The sequence below is a fragment of the Bos taurus genome, chromosome 10, assembly GCF_002263795.3.
Source record: "Bos taurus isolate L1 Dominette 01449 registration number 42190680 breed Hereford chromosome 10, ARS-UCD2.0, whole genome shotgun sequence".
Lineage (NCBI taxonomy): Eukaryota > Metazoa > Chordata > Mammalia > Artiodactyla > Bovidae > Bos > Bos taurus.
In genome coordinates, this window is record NC_037337.1 from 35,883,120 (window position 1) to 35,903,417 (window position 20,298).

Sequence of the window (20,298 nt, forward strand, 5' to 3'; positions counted from 1 at the left end):
TAGTCTGTGTTGGCTTATTTATGGGGCTCTTGCTACTTCTGGGACCTCTCTGTGGGGAGCTAGCCCATTCCCCCAAGGAAGAGGCCTGCGAGGTTGGGTAGGGGGAGCCTGGGCTGGTATGGGCGGGGGGTGTGTGCCCAGGAAGGGAGCCTTGGCTGGTAGGGGTGGGGGTGTGCCCGGGAAGGGAGCCTGGGCCCCCAGCACGCGCTGCAGCCCCCTGTGCTTCCCTGGGGCCAGGCCCCTGTGGAGCCGGAGCTCAGCCTGAGCCTCCCCATGCAGGCACCATGTTCCGCAAGAAAAAGAAGAAACGCCCCGAGATCTCGGCCCCACAGAACTTCCAGCACCGCGTGCACACCTCCTTCGACCCCAAAGAAGGCAAGTTCGTGGGCCTCCCCCCACAATGGCAGAACATCCTGGACACGCTGCGGCGACCCAAGCCCGTTGTGGACCCTTCACGCATCACCCGGGTGCAGCTCCAGCCCATGAAGGTGAGGCGGGCAGGAGGGCGGAGGGTGGGGTTCAGACCATCCCTCTCCAGGGAGGGCAGCTGGCAGGACCACCCAGGCACCTGAGGAAACGTGACAACCAGCTATCAGTTACCTTGTTTTCTTTCCCTGCTAATCAGCCTCTTCTCTTCTCCCTAGGGAGAAGGAGTCTGGTTTGAAGGGGGAGGGGTATCCCAACCCACAGGGTGGGAGGGTTGCCAGATTTAGCAAATAAAGATACAGGAGGCCCAATAAAATTTGAGTTTCAGATAACAATGAACAATCTTTAAGTATGTCCCAAAGCAATATTTTAAATTGGACCTGGGGCTCTCACAGACCAGGGGGATTACGTTGTGTAGGTCAGGACACAGTGTGATGAAGATCCTCACAGGGATTGGGGTCAGGGCCCTGGCGGGGTTTGGAGGGCACAAAGCCCATGTGTGTGGAGGAAAGCGTTGGCCTGGAGCCTTTCCCCACAGAGAACTCTGCATGCCCCCCAAGAAGACCACAGATAGAGCTGGAGAATGGCAGTGAGCTCCAGGCAGGGTCTGAAGTCCCACCAGCTCCCCAGGCTCAGCCACCCACACCATCAGGCATGCTGGATTAAACACTGTGGTTACTCACCTGTCTGCCCTGCCAGACTGTGGAGCTCTTGAGCCCATGAGAATGAAGCTTCTTCTTTTATGCCCACCCCAGCACAGACCTGGCCCTCTGTGAGCCCTGGTAAGGGACTGAAAAATTAAGGAACAGGTAGATGATGCAGCAAGCAAGGTCCTCAGGTGTTCCTCCTCCTCCAGGCCCCCCTCTCTGACCTGACCCCCACCCTCCACCATGAACAGGAGGCTCACCACACTCTTCCTCCACCCCTCCCGCAGACAGTGGTGCGGGGCAGCTCAGTGCCTACGGACGGCTACATCTCCGGGCTGCTCAACGACATCCAGAAGTTATCAGTCATCAGTTCCAACACCCTGCGCGGCCGCAGCCCCACCAGCCGGCGGCGGGCACAGTCCCTGGGGCTGCTGGGGGATGAGCAGTGGGCCGCTGACCCGGACATGTACCTTCAGAGCCCCCAGTCTGAGCGCAGCGACCCCCACGGACTCTACCTCAGCTGCAACGGGGGCGCACCAGCAGGACGCAGGCAGGTGCCGTGGCCCGAGCTGCAGAGCCCACGGGTCCTTCCCAATGGACTGGCCGCCAAAGCACAGTCCCTGGGCCCTGCCGAGTTCCAGGGTGCCACACAGCGCTGCCTGCAGCTGGGCACCTGTTTGCAGAGTTCCCCAACTGGGACCTCACCCCCTACAGCCACGGGCAGGCGTGGGACCAAGACTGCCAGGCATGGCCCCGAGGAGGCCCGGCCACAGTCCTGCCTGGTGGGCTCGGCCGCGGGCAGGCCTGGCGGGGAGGGCAGCCCCAGCCCTAAGACCCAGGAGAGCAGCCTGAAGCGCAGGCTGTTCCGAAGCATGTTCCTGTCTGCTCCTGCCACGGCCCCTCCAAGCAGCAGCAAGCCAGGCCCTCCAGCACAGAGCAAGGTAGGTCAGGCCGGGGCCCCTACTCTCACCAGGGTAGGCAGCTGGGCCCACTGCATCCACTGGGGACACAGGCCCTGCCCGCCTTTCCTGCTTACATGGTCGGGTTGGGGGAAGGCAACAGATCATCAACTGAGGATTCTACACTGAACCAGCTGAGTGCTCCTTCTCCAAAGGCTTAGCACATGTGCGTCAGAGGTTGCAAGCCAGGTCACTTTGCAGGGGCTTCTGAGGGGCTCCAGTATGCCCCAGCTGATACTCCTGCTTTCTGGAATGTGTCTAGGCAGACCACACAGGGAGGCAGGTATGCCCCCTGAAAAAGCAGCACTTTTAACCACAAGCCCAGACCCTCCCCTGCCTCCAGTGACCAGCAACCCCTACCCAGGCCCCAGAAGAAGTAGGTGCTCTAGGACTTAGGGGGCAAGGTCTCTCTGGCTCTCTCTCTTCTCAGATCTTCTTTTGGCCTCAACCCCTGCTTCTCCCAGGGCTCTCCTGAGGTCAGGCACAGCCTCCCTGCACTACTTCTCCCATAGGCATTCAGAAATGCCCTTCTCTAGTGAGGATTTCTTCCTCCTCACTCCCTCCCTTCCTCCCCTCCTTCCTGCCTACCCTTTTTCTAGTGGTTGCTGCTCTGTTTAACATTTCTATAATTATTTTTTTCTCATATTGTGTGCCCTGTGAAAAGTTAGAGGATTGAATTTGCCTGGGTCTGGGAGCATCAGGAGAACCAGCGTTCAGCATGTGTGACAGTATCAAATGCACACATTTTTCTTGTTAAAAAGGAAACAGTGAATGGAGCCCTAATGGTGACATTTCTTGGCAGGCAGAGAAAGCTTTGGCTTCTTCCATACCGTATGACACGCCGTCCGTGGTGACAGTAACATCCTTTCCCATTTGGCAGATGAGAAGACTGACTCAAAGAGTCAGCTAGGGGTGGGGGGCCCTCTGGGCTCACACCTCCTGCTTATGAAGGCCTTTTCACAAAGGCATCTTTTAGCTTCTTCCTAAGGGACAGGCAGAAATGAGCTTAGGCCGCAGCATGAGCTTGTTGCTGTTTACTTGCTAAATCGTGTCCGACTCTTTGCGACCCTGTGGACTGCAGCCCACCAGGCTCCTCTGTCCATGGGATTTCAAACCAGGCAAGAATACTGGAGTGGGTTGCCATTTTCTTCTCCAGAGAATCTTCCAGACCCAGGGATCGACGTGTCTCCTGCTTGGCAGGCATGTTCTTTAGCACTGAGCCACTAGTGAAGCCCACGAGGGTTATAGGTCAGATCTAAGAAATAACCAGCACAGCAGCCTGAGTGACAGAGTCTCCCCTCCCAGATGGTGCCTCTGTGTCCCGCCTGAGTGTGGGGGACAGCGGGGTTGGGAGTGACCTGGACCCTCAACCCCTTCTAAGTTGCTGCCAGCCAGAGGAGGTCTGGGCTTTGTGCCCTCCAGCCCCCACTGGGACAAAGGACAGTGGGCTGGGATCCCCTACAGGGCTCGGTTTTGGGGAGGAATAGATGAGACGTGGCTTGATATGTCATGTGTGAAAACATGAGTGCCTGTGAGCGGGTGGAGGGGTTTGGAAGGCTGTGTCCCTGGGGAGACATTCCCCAGAAAACTAAGGAAGGAGCAGGACAGTGCATACCACCAGAAAGTGCACTTAGAGGGTCTTGATGGAGCAGGGAGGTGGTTTCAGGGATTTGGAAAAAAGGGGGTGTCAAAACTGGCATGCATGGCCCAGAGCTTCCTCCTGCACCCCACAGCAGGGGGCCAGGCCATCCCCCATCTCTGCACACTTCACCAGGCACCTACTGTGGGCTGCTGCTGCAAGGGGTGCAGCGTCTCCCCTGTACCTGTGGAGGCAGGTGGCACTTGTCTGGCACTCAGAGACACCACAGTTCGCAATCTGGCCCCCTGGGCACACCCTTCTGGACAGATGTTCTCAAGCCAGGCTCCTAAAAGGCAGGGCCAAGACTGCCCCTTAGCCACTCTGGGTCCAGGCTTCTCAACCTTGTACCGCTGACGTCTGTAGATAATCCTCTACGGTAAGGACTCTCCTGTTTATTGAAGGATATTCAAAAGCATCTCTGACTGCTACCCTCTAGATGCTAGTAGCACCCCTCAGATGGGACAACCCCAAATTCCTCCAGACATTGCCAAGTGTTCCTCAAGGGAAAAAATCATCCCCAGTTGAGAACTACTGCCCTCGGCTCTTGTGCCACTTGGTCTGCAGTCACTCACTTTGACCAAAGAGCAAAAGAGGACCCAAGGAGGGACAGGAAGGCCAAGGAGGTAAGACAGAGCTTGAGGGATTTAGAAATGGCCCCACTTAGTGGCAGAAAGGCTGAGTCAGAAAGACCTCAGCAATCTGCAAACCTGGGTTAAATACCTGCTGTGTATCATGTACTCCATTATATGCCAAGGACTCCCAGTCAGACCACTGCATAGAGGTGAGAGGTCAGGCTGACCTGACCGGGGCTGAAGTCTGCTTCCTACTGAGTGACTCTGAGCAAGTTACTTAACCTCTCCGAGCCTATTTCCTCATCTACAAACGTAGATAATAATATTACCCATGGCTTAATAAAACAATCCACAGGGCCATGAGCATTAAATGAGATAAGGCACTTAATGCCCTTGTTAAAGTGGTAAGCCCTCTGTAAATGGCTTTATTATTTCTTAAATATTATGAGATGGCCTCTGCCTGTGCAGCCCTGACAGAACAGCCTCCTGAGCCCACAGGTGGAGAGCTCGGCCCTGTTACCACAGCCCAGGAAGGGAACATGGGGCAGCGTTGTAACTCCACGAACGACTTTTCTTTCTAGTGGCTTCCTGCCCTGCAAGAGGCCTCAGTCACACAAGTAACTCCAGAATTAATCCAGAGTCCTTAATTAAGTCCACGTTTTGTTGCCCTTTCGCTTTCTTGGAGTGGTTTAACAAGCTTCACCCGGTCCTTTCTGGTGGCTCTGTGAGGTAGAAGCTCCCTCCTTGTGGAGACAGGCAGCAAAGCCCACAAAGGGACACTTGGGACCAGACCCTGCAGAGGTGAAGACCAAGCCTGGCCCACCACCCCCGTGTCCTAGACCACATGGGTGCTGGCCTCTCCACCGGGTCCACCCCCTGTAACCTCGGGCCCTGAGCTCAGGGTCTCCGTGGGGGCCTTGATGGCAGAGAGGAATGAAGCCCCCTCCTCAGCCCCTCTGCATGGCCTGTCCCCACCCTCCCCGTGTCCACACATCCTCAGAGCAGAGAGCTCATGCAAGAAGCTGAGAGGCCGGAAGGAATGGGAAATTGTCTGCCTTCCTTAGAGATCCAGGGTGGAGAGAGGTCAAGGGCCAAGAGGATAACGTTGAGGGCAACTTTAGGAGCTTTTCACGTCCTCAAGCTCCGCCCACACCAATGCTGCTCAGAGAGCACATTTTCTATATTAAATCCGCCTTGGCCAGCAGGCAGCCTTTTTACAGAGCCGTGGGCGCTGCTTCTGGGTGACAGGGCATGATGCTTCTGTTCCTGGTTGTGGCCCCACAGCCTCAGTGGTGGCCACGCTCCCTCTACCCCTAGACCCAGCCCTCCCATGGGCTCCCCGCAGCCATGGAATCACAGAGCAGCTCAAATTATGGTTCAAGCTCCTCCCACCTCAAAACCCAGTGCGAGTGTGTTAGCTGCTCAGTCACGTCTGACTCAATGCAACCCCAGGGACCAAGCTTCTCTGTTCATGGAATTCTCCAGGCAAGAATAGTGGCGTGGGTTGCCATTTCCTCCTCTAGGAGATCTTCCTTACCCAGGGATCGAACCCGGGTCTCCAGGGCCTTGTTAAAATGCAGAGTCCCTGCTCTCAGAACCTACTGAGGCCATTCCCAAGGCCCAGGACTCTGCATTTTATCCAGCTCCCCAGATCAGAGGAAACTGGGGCTCAGAGAGGGGGACTGGCATAGGATTCATGGCAAGACCAGAATCCAGGTCCTTTCCTGACCCTCAGCTGGAGGTCCCAGTGCTTCACCACAACAGACTAGGGAAAGGCAGGTGAGGGTTGGGTACTGGCGGGAACATGGGACAGTCTACCTACTACACAGATGTGCTCCCCAGGCAGGGGTGGAGTGGTCTCAGCGGTCCCAGGAGGCGTTCCTGCTCTTTCACCTCGAGGACTGAGCTGAAGCCAGGCACGGCCTGCCTGAGGCTGGAGCACGCCCAGCGGGCACATGGGACTGGGGCTGGCAGAGCAGCCACGGCAGTGGCATCGTGCACTTGCTCAACTAGGCCAGGCCAGGCCAGGGATTGGGGTGGGGGCTCTGAAGTCCAGGGGGAAGGGATGCTGAAGAGGTTGAGAAGGCTCTGGCTGAGCCTGGTAGGACCCAAGGCCCAGACTGATGCAGCCCAGCCCAAGCTGAGTGCTTGAGCAGATTCTCTGGAAGCTGATTCAGTTGTGAGGGTGAGGGAGGGCCAGCACCCTCTAGGCACCTAAACAAACCATCTATGAAATGGGCTCTGAGATGTTCTCAGAAGGTCCCTGTGCAGCTCCTCAAGTGTCCCCCCAATAGGTCACTTTGGGGGATGGCCCTCTCCAGGTGCCCTTGGGTGATGTTGTGTGGTACTTTACCAGCTTCTTGAGGAAAACCCAAGGATGGGACCCTTTCTTGCTGTGGCTGCCAGGAGGGCTGGAGCTGTGTAGGGCTCACTGGGGGCCCAGTCTGCACTCAGTTCCACCTTCTCTCCCTCACTCCCTGCCAGAGATCAGAAACATGGGCCTGCTGCCCTCTCTTCCTTGTTGGGGGATACATGGGAGTTGCATGTATCACCCAGAGGGGCTGCTCCAGGGAGCCCTTAGGAAACCCTCTCACCCCAGCCCCAAGGCTTGTGTTTGGCCAGACCTACCCTCCTGACTCCACATCTCTCTAGTACCAAATCCTCAGTCCAGGGGACACCCAAGGACTGCCCCCCGCCCCCAGGTAACATGGCTGTGTAGCTCACAGCACAGACACACAGACTCCCCATTGTCAGGAATGAGCAGGACTATCAGACCTCGACTGGGGCCTTCCTTCCCTGCCCTGGGAGTCAGTCACAGCTGCGCTGCTGCATTTGCCGCCCTCCACCCCATGCCCAGGGCCTCTTCTGCCCACCTGAGCCCTTGGGTGAGAGAGACACAGCTGTGAATGGCTCTGACCCAGATTCCCTGTGCAGCCCCACAGCACAGAGTGGGGATCGCCTCCTGGTGGCCTCCCTGGGGTCTGACTGTCCATCACCCAGGGAAGAAATACCTAGCCCAGAACACTCCAGGGACCTGGCTTTGTCTTCCCAGGAGGGGCAGAGTGGATATAAACAGCTGTTATTTTTTCTGCTCACCTGGGAACACTGGGGGTTGGCTTCTCAAGCAGGACTGTGGTTTGATTTCAGTTCCATTTGAAAATCTTTGCTTAAGGCACCTCCCACATTCATCTGATGCCCTGCCTGACCCTACACTTGTCCAGAGGTCACAGCGGCCACCCCCTGCTTCTGGGAAGGGTGCTCCAAGTGCTCTCACAGCCAACCTTCCTTCTGTTTCTTTCTACAGCCCAGCTCCTCCTTCAGACCGGCACTGAAAGGCGGCCCCTCCAGCCTGGTGGCCAAGGCCCAGTCCTTGCCCTCAGACCAGCCTGTGGGGCCTTTCAGCCCTCTGACCGCCTCGGATACCAGCAGCCCCCAAAAGTCCCTCCGCGCGGCCCCAGCCGCCGGCGCTCCTCCAGGCCGGTCTTCCCCGGCGGGGTCGCCCCGCACCCGGCATGCCCAGATCAGCACCAGCAACCTGTACCTGCCCCAAGACCCCGCGGTGGCCAAGGGCGCCCTGGCTGGCGAGGACACGGGCGTCGTGACACACGAGCAGTTCAAGGCTGCGCTCAGGATGGTGGTGGACCAGGGTGATCCGCGGCTGCTGCTGGACAGCTACCTGAAGATTGGCGAGGGCTCCACGGGCATCGTCTGCCTGGCCCGGGAGAAGCACTCGGGCCGCCAGGTGGCCGTCAAGATGATGGACCTCAGGAAGCAGCAGCGCAGGGAGCTGCTCTTTAACGAGGTGGGAGGAGAGGGTGTGGCGGGCATGTGGCGGGTCAGTGATGGACCTCCAGGAGCACGGACGCGCGGGGAGAGTGCTGGCACTCAGGCATCCCCTCCTGCCCCCAGGTGGTGATCATGCGGGACTACCAGCACCTCAACGTGGTGGAGATGTACAAGAGCTACCTGGTGGGCGAGGAGCTGTGGGTGCTTATGGAGTTCCTGCAGGGCGGGGCCCTCACAGACATCGTCTCCCAAGTCAGGTGGGCAGCTGGAAGGGCGGGGCCCCGGCACTGGCTGCCCCACTGCTCCCTGGGCTCAGATAGCCTGGGTCCCATATGATTGAGGTACCTGTCACATTGTCCTGAGCCATCCTCCCCACGCCCATCGGCTTGGGTAAACCAACCTGGGGGGTGTTAGGGGAGTGAGGAAGACACTGGGTCTCCAGCCTAGGCCCAGGCCTGTTTCCACCAGGGCTCTGACCTGACTCGGCTCCCCCACACATCGCCCAGGAGCTATGGGGCCCAGTATTGGGGCACCCACTCTGCTCAGCCCCTCTGCCCGGCCGCCCTGCCAAAGCTAACATTCTCTTTTGCTGGTGGCCATGCCTTCTACATCCAGGCTGAATGAGGAGCAGATCGCCACTGTGTGTGAGGCTGTGCTGCAGGCCCTGGCTTATCTGCATGCCCAGGGTGTCATCCACCGGGACATCAAGAGTGACTCCATCCTGCTGACTCTCGATGGCAGGGTAAGCCCTGCCCACCCTGGTACACCCACCATCCCCTTCCTGGCTCCCTCACCTCTCATTCCCTTTCCTCCCCCTCGCCCTAACTCCAGGTGAAACTCTCGGACTTCGGGTTCTGTGCACAGATCAGCAAAGATGTCCCTAAGAGGAAGTCCCTGGTGGGAACCCCATACTGGATGGCTCCAGAAGTGATCTCCAGGTCTCTGTATGCAACTGAGGTAACCACTCTCTCCAGCCCCCAGTCCTCCCAGAAGGGGCTTGGAGACACATGGTTCTTCTACTTGTGGTCCTCCCCAGAGCTTCCCACCAAAGATTGCCCCCAGTTCCTAGGTTCCCGCTTAGTCAGTCCTTTCCACTGGCCCCTTTTGGATGGTTCTTCTCTGGCCTATGACTTTGCTGCCACAAGCTGGCCCCCCAAATGCTCTCCCCCAAGCCCAAGGGCAGGTAGGGGTGTAGCCAGGCTTCCCTGTGTGTGATGGCCTTTCTAAGAGAGTGGCTGACAGCTGTGACCTTGCAGCCAGTGGTCACTTAAGCAGGGCACTGGGCAGGTGGCCAGGAAGGAAGCCAACTCACCAGGGAGACCTGGGACCCACTGCTCCTCTCTGCTTGTAGCCTGCTGCTCACTACCAAGGGGCCAGACTCCGGCCAGTGGAGTCAGGGACATTCTCCTCTTGCAGGTAGATATCTGGTCTCTGGGCATCATGGTGATTGAGATGGTGGATGGAGAACCACCTTACTTCAGTGACTCCCCTGTGCAAGCCATGAAGAGGCTTCGGGACAGCCCCCCACCCAAGCTGAAGAACTCCTACAAGGTCAGTCAGCACACAGGTGTGAGCCTGCAGGCCCCATTCTTCCTGAGGCTTTAAGGATCAGAGCCTGGCTCTCAGGCCCAGCTGCACCTGGGTGTGGAGCCTAGTCACAAACTCTTATGGTCACTCTGACAAGTTTCCACCTGCAGGCAATGACAGGAGCCGAAGAGAACAGAAGCAAGGTTGTGGCAAACCCTGATGTCCTGGAAAAGAATCTAGAGAAACTAACTGAGCAGGACCCCCCTCTACCCCATGTGTTGGGGAGCTATACCACAGCACATGTTCCCAGTCCATCACAGAGAACTGGCTTGCCCTCCCCGGCAGTGTATATCCTAACCACATCTAAACTAGTTTCCCCTTAAAGCCAATGTTCGTGTGTGTGTGTGTGTGTGTTGAACCTTTTCCTGCCAAATCCACCCAAACCCCCAGTCCTTACCTGTGGGTACCCCCTGCTGGTGGCCAGCTCAGCACAGAGCTGCAAAATGGCACTGCCATCTGGTGGCCAGAGTAAGAAATGTCCCAGAGGGTTGAAGCCGGGTGCCTAAATGGCAAAATAGACTGAAGCGACTTAGCAGCAGCAGCAGCAGCAGCCCAGCTGGATGAGAGGACAGACAGGAAACACTTTGAGACAAATGGTCCTTAGAGCCTGCACTCCTGACCCCTAGACTAGCAGATAGTTCTAATTGGCTAATTCCCCAGAGGATGCAGCTTTCTGTAACAGCCTAAGACTCATCCTTATCCTAAAATATTTCTCAGAATGAACCGAGGCAAGACTCCTTGACTTGTCAATGAACTAAGTCAATGAACCTTGACTTAGACTCCAAGGCATCGAGCAACAAAGGAATCTTCTTTTCAGGTCTCACTTTGTTCTTTTCTAGTTTTCAAAACACTTCTTCATCCCTGATCTTTTTTTTTTTAATCTTCACTAAAGCTCTATGTGAAAGACAAAGCAAGCAGATATTATCATTAGCCTATTCTACAGATGAGAAAACTGAGCTGTAGAGAAAAGTGCAACTTGTCAAGGGATCAGGGATAGACCCAGAACTGGATCACTGGCACCTTTCCACAGTCTGAACACTGAGAGCCCTGAGAAGCAGCGTAGTAGGTGGGCTGTATTGGGAGCCCAGCTCTCCAGGTACCCTAATGCCATCGCTCAACAGCACTCCTATAGGTGAACTGGCCACTTTTCCTGGACTGATGCTGATTTTCTTTGGTTGTTGTTTAGTCGCTGAGTCATGTCCCACTCTTTTGTGATCTCATGGACTGTAGCTTGCCAGGCTTACCTACCTGATAATCCAAAAAGTGCTAAGCCTGGGAGGAACCAGGAAGTAAGAAACAAGAGAACATAAGGCTTTCATATGATGGTGGAGCCAGGTAGATTGGGTCACCCCGAAGTGGCTACCAGCTGTGGCTTCCTCTCACTGCCCTGCCTCCACAGGTCTCCCCGGTGCTGCGAGACTTCCTGGACCGGATGCTGGTGCGGGACCCCCAGGAGAGAGCCACCGCCCAGGAGCTCCTGGACCACCCCTTCCTGCTGCAGACCGGGCTGCCTGAGTGCCTGGTGCCCTTGATCCAGCTCTACCGCAAGCAGACCTCCACCTGCTGAGCCCAACCCCAGAGTGCGCCTGCCACCTGTGCCCACAGGCAGGGGACACTGGGCTGCCAGCTTGCCAACAGGCCTGCCTGCCTGTCTGCCTCACTCTCTCAGTATTCTCTCCAAAGATTGAATGTGAAGCCCCCAACCTACCCTCCTGCCCCTTAGCCCACTGGGCCAGGCCGGACCTGCCCCTCGGTCAGTCGCCCTCCCAAGAGTCCCCAGTTGCCTTTGGGATGATGGAGACCCCTTCTGCGGGATGACCCTTTGTTATTTGCACAGGGATATTTCTATGAAACATGGAGACCAGCGCTTCTGGCCACGGCGGCCAACACAGCAGAAAAGGCTGCTGTGGTTCTTTTTTATATATATATAATGGTAGTTGTAAACGAGCATCCCAGGTCACCCAAGAGGCAGACTGCCTGTCTTCACTAGGATGCTTGCTGTTCTCAGCTCCAGCTCCAAACCCTGGGGTCTGAGAGGGCCACAGGGAAGGCGTTTATTGCCCGAATCCATCTTCCTCCCTTTGTGTCTGACTTCCTGAATTTGCAGTTCCTCCTACACTGGCTTCCTGACCCACCTGTGATGACAACAGGCCCCTAGCACAGCCAGCACCCGAGTGTGAACAGCCTGCTCGGAGGATATGGGTGAGGGAGGGGAATTTTCTGGGTGAAAGAGGAAGGAGGCAACTAGCAGTAAAGGTGGTCTCACTTTACAGGGGGTGTGTGTGGCGGGGCGGGGGGGAAGGTCACCCATGGCTGGCTTCGGTGAGGCTTCTCCATCTTTTCTCCCACTAAGTTCTGCTCTGAAGGTGACCTGCCTGGCTTCCTATCACTTAAGTCCCAGGTTTCTACCTGACCATGAAGAGGTCTCTATTGTCAAACATATCCCAGGTGCTTGGCAGTTTTCTCCTGTACCGTGGAGTCTGAGAGCCAGGGACCAGAATGGTGAGAGAACAGACTTTGTGAGCTTCATCTCAACAACCAGGTCATCAGGGACCCGCTCCTTTTTGTGTATGCGCGGGGGACCGGTTCATTTCAAAATCCTGGTCTGGGGGAGGTGAACCAACTCCCAGGGGCCATCATGTCACTGGAGTGGGCACCCCACCTGTGCAGACCACCCACCCCTAACTCCTCCTCATACACCTGTCTCCTTGTCCTTCCAGCCTTCAGGGCTGTTGTGAGACAGGGAATCCCAGGGAAGAACTCCAGGTGTCTGGACCCTATCTAGATAATATTTTTAGATTCCTCTGTCCCTAGAGCCCTGCTTTGGGGCAAAAAAAAAAAAAATTGCAAGAACTTTTTTTTAAGGGTCAGAGTTTTAAAAAACAAAAGCATCTTCCCGTTTGTGAATTGTTTGCACTTGTGCCTGTTTTAAATTAAACTGAGTGTTCAAAACCTCTGGCCTCCCTGTTGTCTCTGGGAGTATAGCCAGGCTGTCTTCAAACTAGACACACTGTAGTGGGTGTCCAGGATGGTCCCCCTTCCTCCCTGACGTGAGTTCCCCAATGGCCATCCTGAGTCACAGAAAATCCAACTCTCTGGTGGCAATGAGGGCCGAGAAGGAGGGAAACAGGAAGTGAAAGGCCCTTGGGACTGAATGAGCTGAAAAATAGACAAAGCTCCTTCCCAGGGGAGAAGAACTCAACCCAGAAAGCCAGAGCCATGGGCCGTGCTTGCTGCCACCACGGGGGCTCTGGGGCAGCCACCAGGGATAGTGACCACTTTCTGGAGCAGCGTCTCCCGTTCCCCGTTTGCTTCTCCCACCCCCGGAAAGTCAGCTGCGGCTCTCCTCAAGATGTCTACAGGAAGTGGCCTGGAAATGCCTCTAGTGAGAAAGCGGTCTCTGTTTTGGTTCTTAGAAAGGAAGGAGACCATGAGGAGCTGTGAAGAGCACAACTGGAAATCAAGAAACTTGGGTCTTTAAACTTCTAGCTCTGACACTGATTCCAGCACTTCCTTCCTGAGGTCTCATCCTACCCTCTCTCTGTAAGGGTCACTGAAACCTCTTACCTAGGAGGAGCAAGTCCCACAGACTTTCTCCCCACAGCTCCTTACCGCAACCCCACCTAGACAGCTGCCCTGGTCTGAGGGTCCCAGTCCCACCAGCTCAGCAGCACCTGATTCTTACCTCCAGGAGGCAGCCTCAGTGGGCTGGGCAGAGGAGGCTGAGAGAAGGCGGGACCTTCCCCCTCCCAACGGGAGCCCACAGTCAGGAGTGGTTGGCAAGGCAAAAAGACACCAGTCCTCTTAACTGAAGAACACTGGATTTATTAACTGTTTCCTTTGAGTTCTAAGAGTCCTTCCACTGCAGTGTCATTCCCAAAGCATGTGCATTGTGTCATTAGCTTCACACACAGACCAGTTCTGAGCTTACATCAGCTCCAGTGGCACAGGTGACTTCACAACAATGAAAGCAACAAGAATTTGGAAAAGCAAAATGTTTCGAAAAGTCTCTGCTAGACCAGAGTGAGCTCAAGAGGACCCCAGCCTCAATGTTCTGGGGCTGACAATGAGAGGAAGTTCAGGAGAGCGAATTGTGGTGAAATGTCAAAGTTTTGCACAGAGCTGGGCCAGGTAAGTCTGCAAGAACAGCAAGGCAGTCAAAATACACAATTTAGTTCAGACAGGAAAGATCTGCTGTGGTTTTTTAGAAACAGCACTTTCAACCATCAAACCCTTGGCAACTCCACAGAGAGGAGCGCTTGAAGTTGTTTACCCAATAAAGATGGCCTAAGGTGACCTTCAACCAGAAATCCCCATGTCAGTGACACGTAAAACATGACAGCACCTTCAACACAACATGCAACCCAGACCCACGTCTTCAATGTGGTATTTTGAAGAAGCCAAAATACTTATATTCTTACACCATTAAAAACGTCATAAAAATTAAACACAGTTGGAAAAGGATAAGTGAGCAAGCAAGGATCAGGAAAAAAAGGAGTTTGCACTTGGCACATCCAATTACCACCCGCATCCCACCCCAGATCCTCTCCCTCTGGCTTTCCAGGTGCTTTTTCAGAACTTTTCAGTTCACCCGCCACTCAGACAGTGGGACTGAGGAGAGGCAGATATTTAGGGAGAGAAGAGTGGGGAAAGGGCAAAACACCCCAGAAACGAAAGCAAATCTCATCAGAAGAAAACAGTGCAGAATCAGTAGGCCCCACGGTTCAGAAATCACAAAGGACTGGTTGGAAGCTCCCAGTCTCTCAGAAGTCAGCAGGAGCTCTCCACATGCAGCCTTGGAAGATCTTGGGGTCCTAAGTGAAGGGTCTGGGCTCCTGCTACTCCTCATGCGAGTTTTTTGTTCATTGTCCCTCACTTCACTGCTGTGAAATGACTTCAAGTATCCGGATTTAACATACTACAAGAGGAAGAGGATTCCATGGGTAAGTGCACAGGAACGGAGAAGTACACAGCGGTGATTTCAAGCAAAACCAGAAGTCTGAACTCCGAGCCAGGGGCAACTAGAGCGCAGTGTTGCCACCAGGGGGCACCAGAGATCAAGTCCAGAGTCTGGGCCCTGGCGGCCTCGCAGACCCTGGAGGGGTGGAAGCCCTGCGCAAGCGTCTGACACCTACACGAGGCCGGCCTCTGATAACCCACCCCTCACCGCAGGCCCGATTTCTCGTCACAGGTTATTCTCGCGCTGGGCAGTTTCCTTAGAGTTACTGGCGAGAACCCCTCTGTTCTGCAAAGATGAACACATCGACGTCTTGAAAGGACCCCACTGCCGGCGGGTGAAGGGGCTGCAAACTCAACCTCTGGGGTTCACAAAAAACTCCCCCACGCACCGCTACCACGACCGCTGGGCGCGCGGGTGCGTGTGCTGGCGCTTCCGCAGGGCACGCGATTCGCCGGACCCTCCCGACCCCTCCCGCCCCCTCCCGCTTGGCTGACACAAAGAAGAGGGCGGGGGCGAGGAAGGAGGGGACCAAGGGCTAGGCCAGGAAAGGGCCTTTAACCACCTCTCCACAGTTGCCTCTGACTCACTAATCTGCCCAGTATTGAAGCTGGGCCGAGCCTGCGTCCCACGCGTTGGAGCAGAGGCAGGGGTCCTTGGTCTCGACCTCTAGCATCCATCATCTGCCCTGCCCTCCATTAACGGCCCAGCAAGAAGCAGGAACCGTTTAACAGCCCCCTTCTAGCTCTCGCCAGTTTGATATAATTTAAACCCGGACCTGAGGCTCGTGTGGGCTTCAGACTCCCTCGCGCCGCAGCCGTTTACCGTGGCAAACACTTCAGTCAATTATCCCCCTCGCGGAGCTTCTATTTAAAGAGACATTGTCAGGTTCTTAAGCCTCGGATCAGACCCGCTGCTTTCTGCTTCACATACAAAGACTCAAAACATGAGTTCTTTGAGGATTGGAAGAAATACAATTAAGCAAAGCCTTCGCAACCGTTCCACCCTGCCGGAGCACCCACGTGCGGGACGGGGGAGCTGGGAGGCGGTGGGGACGGGGGAAGGGCTGTGTTCTTTTCATTTCAGGTCTCCTAAAGTGAGAGGAAAAGTGAGAGGAAATCACTCAAGAGCCCAGAACTGGGCTGGGCAAGGGGAGAGGGGTGGGGCAGAAGACCCCACATTGTCAATGAAGTTGAATCTTTGGATCAGGCAGAGGGAGCTAGAATTACTCAGCTCCTGGTTCAAGGGACAACTGGCATTCCTCCCACCCCCAAAAGCTGCTTTCAGTGTCTTGAGGCAGGAGTTTCTCCCCAGAAAAACTAAACTTCCAGATTCCTTCCCTCCTGTCCAGAAGGGCTCCCCTTCTCCAATACTCCAGCGCTTAAGGGGAAGGGAGATTTAGGTGGTGTGGGGCGTTATTGTCAGCATCATTGGAGCTGGAGAGGGGAGACTAGGCCTTTGTTCTGCAGGTCAACTCATCTCTGCCTGGCTGATGAGGGTGTGAGAAAACCCTCCAAGGGGAAGGAAACCCTGCGGGAGCCGGACTGCACCTTAGCAAGGAAGGAAGTCCAGCTGGAAGGTTGTAGCCTATGGATCCAGTCTTCTACTCCTTGCTTTCACAACAGGAACAGCAAGCCTTCAGAGAATGTGAGACTTAGGAAGTATCAACAAGCACAAAAAAAGAAATGATAGGGGTCCCTTTCAGAGAGAGGGCTGAGGGAGTGAGGTCTCATCTCAGCAGTAGGGACGAGTTCTAGGCTCTGGGGGTGAGAAACTGCCAGGAAAGTGAGGGGCCTGGGAAAAAGAAATCCCAGTAGAGCAGAGATTGGAAGGTGGGGAGAGCAGGACTCAGCCTCGAGGCTATTTACCGCTGAGCGTGCAGCACCACGGCCTCCGTGCCCCCCTGCCAAGGCTGAGGCCCGGGCACCGAATGTGGCAGAGCATTGGGCTCTAATTCCTGGCCGCTCTCGGGCCCAGATGCCTCCCCGACCAGGCTGGGGATGTCTGGAGCTGTGGAGCGTCGGCGCAAACCCAAGCGGCCAGAGCCGGGATCGCCTTCGGGGTGGGGGCTAAGACCAATGGGGGCTTGCACTAAGGTTGGGGGTGCTCCCTCCAGCACCTCCTGCGACCGCCACCGCCCAGCCCCCGAGGACTGGGGCGAATGCGGTAGGGCCATCAGGGCTCCCGCTCGCAGTCGCGCCGCCTCCTCCTCGGTCACGGCGCCCAGCGCCAGGCTCATGCTCCGGCCCAGCTCCGGCCGCTCGCAGCCCTGTGGCCGGTGCCGACCGAAGCCCTTACCCCCTGAGCCAGCCTCGCCGCCGTGACCATGACCGCCCGCCGCTCGGGCAAAGCGCGCCAGGAGAGGCCGCGGTAGGCGGCGGGGGCTGGGTCGTCGGCGCTCCGGGCTGGGCGCGGGGACTGGACGGCCAGGGGGGCTGTCAGAGTTGGAGCCCCGGGCCGCGGCGGCGGCGGCTGCGCGGCCCCACGGCCCTGTGAGGGCCTGCACACAGGTCCCGTGGCCGCGGGCGGCCGCCAGCTGTAGGGCAGTGAGGCCCGCCCGATTAGTGCGGTCGAGGCGTAGGCCGAGGCGGCGGAAAGAGCGCACCAGGAACTCGAGCACCGCCCCGTGGCCGCACGCGGCCGCCCACATCACCGGGCTGTTGCCTGCTGAGTCGGCCGCCTCGGGGTCGCCGCTGAACTGCACCAGCAGTTGCACGGCGTCCAGGTGGCCGCGCTCGCACGCCAAGCTGAGCGCTGTGCGGCCGCGCTCGTCCCGCAGGTTCACTGCCGCACCCTGCTCCAGCAGTAGTCGCACAAAGCGCGCGCGCAGCGCAGGGTCTGGTAAGCCCACGGCCACCATTAGCGGCGTGCGGCCCTGCTCCGCCCGGCAGTCGATGATGCTACGATCCAGCGCATCCAGGACAAAGCGAGCCAGGTGCACTTTGCCCGCTTGCATGGCCTCCAGGAAGGTGCGCGTACCCGCTCGGGGGCACAGGTCCTTGGGCTTAAGCATGGCCTCGGCCGCCGCGCCCAGGCGGCCCGGCAGCTCCGCGCGGGGGCGCCCCTGTTCCCGCGCCCCGCCGGGCTCGGGAGTGCTCCGGTATAGCCCCCTCCTTGCGTGGGCGGCTGCAGCCGAGGGTCCTGAGGTTCCGGCTTGGTCCCCAGTTGCCCCGCCGCTCCTGGGCTGCACCCCTGGTGTCTCTCTGCTCCTTTCTTGAGCTTCCCGCCTGAAGGTGTAGATTGCTTTGCTACTCGGGGCTCCGCGCCTGGCCCGCCACGAGACGACGGGAACCGAAACTCAGGCCCCTCCTGACTCGCGCTGCTTTCCCGATGTCCGGCGCCTCTCAGTCCCTTGTGGCTGGGAGCCGCGCCACTCACCCGCACCCGGGGCAGCCCCGCTCCCCAGATGAGACGGTGGCGCCCGCCGTGCGCGGCTGCCTCTAGCCCTGGCGGGGCGCGCCGCTCCTCATCTGCTGGCGCCGCTCCTCCGCCTCCTCCCCTCTCGCGGGGGCCGGGCCACGCCAGGGCGCTTGCTCCTTACTTGGGGGGCTCGGTGGCGCGGGAGCTGCCACCCGCCTGGATACCTGGTTTTATAGACTCGGGGGTCTCCATGACAATGGCTGCCCTAGAAGCGGGCTGAGCTGTCTGGGCCGAAACGGACCCGGCGGGGGAGACCGCCTCTGACCGCCTCCCACCCCTTCGTGGGCCACGATGTCGGGGAGCAGCTCCTCCTCCGCGCTTCCCTGGGACTGCGGCAGCGGGGATGGGGCGGGGGCTGCTCGCCGAGGGCTCTGTGCACCCAACCCGGCCAATCCCCACCCTCCGCCCCCACCGGAGTTGGTTCCCTGGGCTCCTTAGAAACTGGCGGGACCCCGAGCCCGTCGGGGAAGAAGAGAGCTACCCCCAGCGGTGTGGGTGGAAGGAAATGGAACCCCATGAGGGCAGAACCCGACCATAAGCGAGCTAGGGGTGGCGGCGAAAGGCGGACTGGGAGTAAATCACTCCCCAAATCCGGGGAGGGGGTACCTGCGCTGCGCGGGGCTGGGGCCGCTCGGTCTGGCTGGGAACGGCCACTGGAAGTGTAGCGAATCACGCGCGCACGCACAATCGTTCCTCCCGCACACGCTCATTCGGCGCGGGGGTGGGAGGGGGAGTGCGCTCTCCAATCTCAGACATTTCAACCCCGACAAAGCGCCCGCCCGCCAGCTCCCGGCGGCTGAGACGCTGGTGGAGCAGAGACGCGGCGACCGGAGCGGGCGTCTTAAGATCCGAGAGTGCGGCAGCCGCGTTAGCAACTCCTCGGCACTGCCTCCCCGCTGCTTCAGGACCCGTCGCTACCCCGGAAAGAGCAAGGGACATGCAAGCCTCGCCCCAGGGTCCCCTTCTCCCTCTTGAGCACAAAACCACCCCCAGACCACAGGACTCTGACCTTTACCACTCGCCAACCTCTTCTGAGAGGAAGACAGCATTTCCTCTCTCCTTCTGGCCCGCTGCTCCACCCTGGGCAGCGAGGGAGGGTTGTGCAGGCCTTGGCGGAGGGGAGTCCGAGCGCCCAAGAGCTGCTGGGGGTGGCGGTGTGTAGGGTGGAATGAATATTTGTGAAGTAAGAAGTGAGTCAGGAATCCACTACAGAATTCACTGAGACTTTTAGTGAGCCAGGCATGGTGTGTTCCCAGGTGTGGGAAATACAGAGGCAGAAATTTGGTCCAGGATGGAAGAGACCTCCCTTCTCAAGATGGAAGACAAGACCAGGACATAAAAAGCCGAGTTTATGGCCTGGGGGCTGAATAGGTCTGTAAAACACAAAACCGAGACAGTCCCTGAAGGAGAAAAGGGAATTGTGGAGCGGGGGGCGGGCCCTAGGATCTTCCCAGGATAGGCCTTCCAAGATGGAATCTGGCTGCTAAGAAGCAAGGTAGACATCCCTATGGGGTTGCTGAGGCCAGGGAATGGAGACAGGAAAAACACCTTTAGGGGACAATGTTTAGGGCTGCTTTACGGGGTCCTTTTATATGAAAGACAGGAAAATAAAGGCAGAATGAAGTCCAGGCTGAGGACTGCACTGTCCTCAGCCTGGGCAAAGCAGTGACCAGAAGCTTTGCAGCAGAATCTACCTGGGGAAAGGTATGGGCAGGGAGATTTGTCTCTAGGAAAAGCCAGTGGGCTCAGATGGCAGAGAAGCAAAGTGGATGCCTGGCCCTGCACCCTAAGCATCTCACCTCTCTCCAGCTCCCAGGCGTCCAAGATGTCCACCTGGCATAAGGACCAGTCATGGAGCTGCTGCTGCTGCTAAATTGCTTCAGTCGTGTCCGACTCTATGCGACCCCATAGACGGCAGCATGGAGCAGGGGCTCCCAACTCCCCTCTTGCCTGGGGGGAGCATGTGATGTATGCCTGTGCACACCATGAAGCCTCCCCTTTTACTTTTTGCATTTTTTATCCCCCCTACTCTGGGATCTGCCGATTTTCTCTCAAGGTGTCACAGAAAGGGCACAGTATTTGACAGTAGAGTTAAATACCAGCTTGAAGGCATTCACTAGCAGTGTGGCTCCAGGCCGGAATACTCTCATCTGCAAAAGAAAGCCAATAACACCAGCCCTGCCTGCTGCAAGCAATAGCAGCAAGCTAGAGTGTCAAGGAAAGAGCTGCTCAGTTAGAGGACAGAAAGTCCAATCCCACCCCTAGACCGGGGCGGGGAGGAGGCATCCTGGGGTAGGAATAGACT

General features: G+C 57.3%; 2 protein-coding genes across 6 annotated transcripts in view; one reads left to right on the top strand and one right to left on the bottom strand.

Moving 5' to 3' along the window:
• PAK6 (p21 (RAC1) activated kinase 6) overlaps window positions 1-12,568 on the top strand; it is a 39,599-nt gene extending 27,031 nt beyond the window's left edge. For all 5 annotated transcript variants that reach the window (XM_010809194.4, XM_010809195.4, XM_010809196.4 and 2 more), the window contains 8 exons: window positions 280-488; window positions 1,361-2,014; window positions 7,548-8,045; window positions 8,153-8,286; window positions 8,645-8,771; window positions 8,861-8,986; window positions 9,446-9,580; window positions 11,016-12,568. In XM_010809194.4, coding sequence (XP_010807496.1) covers window positions 285-488; window positions 1,361-2,014; window positions 7,548-8,045; window positions 8,153-8,286; window positions 8,645-8,771; window positions 8,861-8,986; window positions 9,446-9,580; window positions 11,016-11,183 — 2,046 coding nt within the window. In that variant the 5' untranslated portion in view covers window positions 280-284 and the 3' untranslated portion in view covers window positions 11,184-12,568. The remainder of the gene's footprint in view (window positions 1-279; window positions 489-1,360; window positions 2,015-7,547; window positions 8,046-8,152; window positions 8,287-8,644; window positions 8,772-8,860; window positions 8,987-9,445; window positions 9,581-11,015) is intronic.
• An 852-nt stretch (window positions 12,569-13,420) lies between these two features.
• ANKRD63 (ankyrin repeat domain 63) lies at window positions 13,421-19,213 on the bottom strand. The gene has a single exon (XM_005211624.4). It carries the CDS (start codon window positions 17,584-17,586, stop codon window positions 16,438-16,440), a length of 1,149 nt encoding a protein of 382 aa, XP_005211681.1. The 5' UTR covers window positions 17,587-19,213; the 3' UTR covers window positions 13,421-16,437.
• Between the last annotated feature and the right edge of the window lie 1,085 nt (window positions 19,214-20,298).

Bases quoted from the DNA above. Each gene is read 5' to 3' on its own strand.
- ANKRD63 (XM_005211624.4), bottom strand. From the start codon at position 17,586: ATGCTTAAGCCCAAGGACCTGTGCCCCCGAGCGGGTACGCGCACCTTC.